The following is a 6,000-nucleotide window of genomic DNA, read 5'->3' as shown; positions in this document are numbered from 1 at the left end:
TGTTCAAGCGTGAGAATCCATCAATAGGCCACGGAAACGGAAGTTTGTGTTGCTATGAGAGATTAAAAAGTTTGTGTTGCAACTGTTTGTAAAGATCATAAGGCAGACATCATTACAATTTGGACTGAGATTCAAAAATAAATTAATAAATAACAAACAAACCAAGGTAACTGGGTTATTTACACTACAATGGATCTTTATTTACTTCTATATATGTTGATCTAGCTCTATAGTAACCACTATTTACAAATATCTTCTAGAGTTTTACATATAATTAGATATTGTATCTTTAAGTTGTCATGTTCAGCCAAAGGCTTCCTGCATTGAGATCTTCAACAATTACAAAAACCTGATCAATAGGTTAATGTTTCCTCTAATTTCTTCAGCAAAAATTATGACTGTCAATTGCTCTAAGGCAAGTATCCTTCATTCTTTAAGTGCCAAAGGGCCCCTTCTGCTGCATGCTCCGTTGCATCTTTCTTTTTTGACTGCGGTGCTCCAAAGCACTCCAAAATCACATCTTCCGGGTCTTCTATCTTCACAACAACCTTGAAAGTGAATCTGCAAAAAAGTTAAATTAAGCATTTAAGAAGCAAGCAAATCGATATGGAGTTCAGTAACTTTAGTTGATATGTTCCTCACTTGAAAAAGGAAGCGAATTTTACAGAAAATAAAATGGCTCACGTGACCTTTCATTGCTCATAAGCTCTGTCCATTGTTGATTAAAATTATCATTGACAGAATACAACACTACCTAGAAACTGAAACAGCTATAGCAAATTAGCAATACATGTAGATCCCATCATCTACCCAAAGATAGTGGAAATACTTTAGGCCTGTTTGAGAGAGAGATCTCAAGTAAAATTAATTGGGAAGCACCACAAGATTTTGTAGAAAGATCATTTTAGCCAGTTTGATGGGGTACATGACCGATATATGAATTACAAAATAAGTATTTCCCATGCAAAGCAATACACTGCAATTTGGAAATTTTTATCATAAAAAGACCAAAAAAAGGAATGAACGCAGCATGATTCCAACAAAACTATTCCTTTGAACACTAAAATAACCAACATTAACTTTTGACGATAACACTGGTAGAAACTGCTTTTCTCAGGCATCAATTACACTGTAAACTCACTTCAAAATTGAGTTGGAAGCCAATCAACTTAATCAAATAAGATGTTATATGCATATGTTGCGGATGAAATTTTAATCACAATGTTGAAACATGTAGTTGCACTACCATGCCTTCATGTATGGGGAAACCAACCCTATAGTTTGGTAATTTGTTTATAAGAATTCCACACTTCATAATGACAGGAAGTGACTCTCCTATTTATTATCATTTTAGGTGGCAACCTTCCAAACAATGGGCAGGAAAAATAAGCCAGAACATCCAGAATTATGCAAATTCTTCAGAGATATAGCACAATAACTCAATGGTCAAAAAATTGAACCAAGTTCCATTTTCTTATCATTTTCTACTAGAACAAATGTAGCATTCATGTCAATTAAATTTCAAGAAAATGGGACTTCATACAACTTTCATTTTAGTTTATGAAATGAGATTTAAGCCCAGATTTTAAAGTGCAATTCATGGGTTCCTGCTTTGGGAGCAATTTTTTAAATCAAATTTGTGGATTTAAACAAGTCAAAAAGTGAGTGTGATCAGGGATTCCTTGCTCTGTTTTCTAGCATTAAAACACGAGTGCATGCTAAGGATTGAAAACATGCTAAGCATTTGAAAATTTGAACTTATTACCATTGGGCTTCCATTTGTTTTGGTGAAGTATGACAGTTAAATATATTTATTTTGATTATAACGCAATTATTATGTAAACAACTCACATACACAAAATTGTAATTAAAAAAAAACGTGGACACTCTCGTGATGCTCTTGACCATGTGATAATTTCAAAATCACTACTCTCACACTCTGCAAATTTGTATCCTAGGTCCTCAATGAAATTCTTTTTTCTAAAAAAGAAAGGTCTATAGTATCTTGGATTCTCAACTTTTAAGTCCACAACATTAGACTTACCAACTACCCTCCCCATCTTCCAAAAAAAAAATGGACTTACAACTTTATATGGCTTGGTCCTTCCTCTTTGCAACATTCAAATAATGGGGGTTTCCAACAGTTAGCCTTGCAGATTTCATACAACCTTGATTTTGCTGTTGCTTGGTGCGACCCACCTGGAAGATAATTTAGTGTTAGAGAAAGAGAATGAAACAGTTGCTTCATACTTAATATCCTGCAACTACATAACCATAAGCAGTACCTGTGGCCTGTGAGTCAGGGTCACAGCCATGAATTTCAGCTGTTGTGCATGGCTGTCCTTCTAATTTTCTAAATGGCTGTTTACTAAGAGGTATTATGCCGGGGGAACTATTATCGGATGTTCCAATGAGGGGATGGATTTGAGGCTCAAAATCACTGCCAAAAGGTGGTTGTACCATTAATTTTTCAAATCCAATGGTATCAGGAGTAGTTGCATCTATAGGTGTTTCATCATATCCAATTAGTTTGGCTTCCATCTTGCAGCTTGACTTCAAAACTTCCTCCAAAGATGACTTGGGCTTGTAGCCTTGAGCCTGCAAATCCACATCCACAGTCAAAGAGCTCCAGAAAATGAAGTATTATAAAAGAAAGAGTGATGGGGTAGAAGGGGGATGAGGGTTTCTTTTGGGGGACAGGGAGTTTAAGTATTAAAACTCTTTTTGAGTTAGTTAGAATATGCCTAACAAAGCAAGTAAATGATAAATGCAACAATAAAGCACGTGTGCCTGTTTCATGAGCAATATATATGTGTAGTTCCTGGACAAATAAAAAAATTGATACTTTATACTGCCACTTTATCAATTCAAAAGTATAAACAAAACAAGACAATCTGAAAAGACAAAGGGGACCCAAAATTGAAAAAAAAAATGAAATGAAAAAGAAGCCATTCTAGAACATCAAGGGCCATTTGTGCTGAACGAGAAAAAGGCAAGATCCTGATCTTGCTTTTAATAATCCCATTATTAGAGAAAGAATTAATTGAGAAAGAGATTTTTGAACAACAATAAGCTCCTTACTACCTCTTCATACCCCAGAAACAAATTAATTGATTAATAAAATTAGCTAGTTCAGCATCCAAATGATGGCACTACCAAAGCCAAGTGGGATACATGAATCTATATAACAATTATATGGTTAAAAGGCCTGAAAAGTTCCAGGAGAGAAAAAGCATAAAGGATTTACCTTCAACTTTGCAAATATTCTTTGTGAAGCAACTCTAATAGCATCTTTCTTGTTCAGGTTGGTTGCAGAAGCAGTTTCACAAACATCTTCACTTTTCACCTGTACTTCAACTGAAAACATTCTACCCTTCTTTGATGGCGAAGTTTGTAGGTCCAAATTATAAGATTGGCAAAGTTCTTGCAGTTCTCTAATAGGACTAAGCTGTAAACTGGAGAACCTCATTATTGGATCCAAAAAGGAAAGCATTATCTTCCACACAAGGTCCAAGTTAAACCCTGTATCAAGAAGAATGGCACCGACACAAGACTCTACCAAGTCACCCAAAGCCTGAGGCAATAAGTGAATCATTAGAAACTTCACATGTAATGTTTACAGTGTAGATACCAAAACTGCTCTATTAATGATCATTGATTTTGTAGAACCTAATTGATCATGATTGATGCTGATGGATGCTGAGATTTTTAGAGATTTAATTCTCTTTTATTTTCCCGTTTAATATAATAGATTAGAAGTTATTTCCTTTCCTAACACCTGTTAGGTTAGAAATTTATTTCCTTTCCTTCTATGATGCAATTTGGGAGTCCTATTTAAGGGCCCCCAAATGCAAATATTGTAATCGGTTGATTATGGATTTATAACATTTGTGTTGGGAGTTTTATTCAAGTGTTTGGTGCTGATTCTTAGGTTCATATCATGCATGGTGTTGACTCCAAGCAGCTCTATGAGCTGATACCAAGGTTCTATCTATTTTTATGTTTTATTTGTTTGATGTTGACTTCAAGCAAATCCTAGGTGCTAATTTCTAGGTGTTGATTCTAGATTGGAGTTATATGCGCAAAAGTAATGGAGAATCGGTAGACCATCTTTTACTATATTGTCTTATTGCTTTTGAGTTGTGGTCTATGGTATTCACCTTATTTGGTATCTACTGGGCGATGCCAAAGACTGTGGTTGAGCTCCTTGCATGTTGGTAAGGAAATTTTGGTCATCATCGTAATGGTGTTATTTGAATGGTTGTCCTTCATTGTTTGATGTGGTGCATTTAGCGGGAGAGAAACAACCGGTGTTTTGAAGATTCTGAAGGGACTATAGTCGCTTTAAAACTCTATTAGATTGGATGTCTATCATAGGAAGTCATTCTATTTTTTCGGTATATGATTTGATGGATGCTTGTAATTTATGTATTTGATTGTTTTGGTAACTTGCTGTGTACTTTTTTTTTTGATAAGTGGTAACCTGCTGTGTACTTGGATGACTCATTATCATGTCTTTGAATAAAACTTTCTTTACTTATCAAAAAAAAAAAATCTAGGTCCTACTCCTCTGTTTTGTTCTTTTGTTTCCCAAACAAAATCCCCCTCCTAGAGTTTATTGTCATCAATTTATGTTCTTACTTTTCTTTTTAATCATTAGAAATTAGACAGAACATTGATTTACATATAATGTTTACAATATTTCATTTCTTTTAATTTGATAATTGTAGCAACATTGATATCCTAGGAACTAGAAATATTTTTCAAGATATTACCATGTAAAACCCATTAGGGGCACCCCCACCCCAAAAATAAAATAAAAACAAGAGTTTCAACGTTTACCTTAGGACATTTTGGCCCCTCATGAGGACTTCCTTCTGATGCAGGAGTTTTAACAGAGTCCACATAAATTTTGATGGCCTCAGTAAGGCCACTGGAGTCACAGATGAGAAATTGGTGGAAGGATCTATCTACTGCAACATTTGCAAAGGCCTTGTTGTTCACAGATACAGATCTCAAATCTGTCAATTGACCAGGCTTCAAGTTTGGATAAACTGAATACAGATACGATGTGATTAAGTAATCCAACACAGCATCTCCAAGAAACTCCAATCTCTGGTCAAAACCATCAAATCATTAAGCAAAGAGGAATGCCTGTTGCTTAACACCAGAAGTAGAAAAGAAGCAGTGCATACCTGATAGCAACCTCCTCCATGCTGGTTGTAAGAAGGGTGTACAAATGCCTGTAGAAGCAGACCTTTATGGAGAAACTGATGCCCTAACAATTTTTCAAGGGCACCAATATCCATACGAGCTCTAAGTGGCATGTAGCTAGTGCTTGCAATGCAGACATTTGAAACTTGTGAGGCTTCAAAGTCCACTTGTATGCCAATCCATCGAAGAAAGCTGGTTGCGGCTTTGAAGCCACTGTCAACTATGAATGCTCCAACAAGAGCTTCAACCACATCAGCAATTGTTTTCTTATGTAACCAGTGGTGACCTTTACTGCACCTGACTTCATTAAAACTTGCACGATCCGCTAGATTACTTGTCCGGGAATGAGTAGAACCTTCATTTTGCTTGTTACAAATTATTGGGCAGGAGTGACCGAAAGCATAGAATTGCAAGGGATCAAATGACTGATCACGTATGTATACCTGAAATAAGAGAGCAAATACTATACAATTAGATATTAAAACCAATTAAAAGAAAATATCAGTAACGTAGAAAGTACTAATTTGCCTAACTGAAATTTATCCATTCAGCAGTACCTGACAGGAGGCATTAGTGGGAACAATATAAGCCAAAAAACTTTCTAAAATATCAGACAAGTTGAGTGTTTGCCAGGCCAGAGAGAGAGAGAGAGCACTGCATGTCTACATTTACAGAAAGAAAAGAAGTGCCATGTGATACCCCAAATTGTGTGGATATGATAGGATTGGATTGTTTGAGTGTGTGTTGTCCAGGTGTGTGTTGAGTCCCACATTGAGTGTTTATTAG

At 35.7% G+C, this 6,000-nt stretch overlaps 1 protein-coding gene across 2 annotated transcripts in view; it reads right to left on the bottom strand.

The window, feature by feature from the left end:
• LOC142622404 (dicer-like protein 4) overlaps positions 1–6,000 on the bottom strand; it is a 28,957-nt gene continuing 22,957 nt past the window's right edge. The window contains exons 20-26 of one of the 2 annotated variants that reach the window (XR_012841903.1): positions 5,196–5,657; positions 4,843–5,115; positions 3,248–3,574; positions 2,286–2,598; positions 2,085–2,199; positions 690–754; positions 440–561 (exon numbers count right to left, since the gene is read on the bottom strand). Coding sequence is in view for 1 of the 2 variants with exons in the window: in XM_075795866.1 (XP_075651981.1) it covers positions 411–561; positions 2,085–2,199; positions 2,286–2,598; positions 3,248–3,574; positions 4,843–5,115; positions 5,196–5,657 (1,641 nt within the window). In the remaining variant the exon portion in view is untranslated. Of the gene's footprint in view, positions 562–689; positions 755–2,084; positions 2,200–2,285; positions 2,599–3,247; positions 3,575–4,842; positions 5,116–5,195; positions 5,658–6,000 lie in introns of both variants that reach the window. The other variant, XM_075795866.1, reaches the window with a different exon arrangement.

This window comes from Castanea sativa, chromosome 1 (genome assembly GCF_040712315.1).
Source record: "Castanea sativa cultivar Marrone di Chiusa Pesio chromosome 1, ASM4071231v1".
Taxonomy (NCBI): domain Eukaryota; kingdom Viridiplantae; phylum Streptophyta; class Magnoliopsida; order Fagales; family Fagaceae; genus Castanea; species Castanea sativa.
This window is presented reverse-complemented; position numbering and strand designations above follow the sequence as displayed.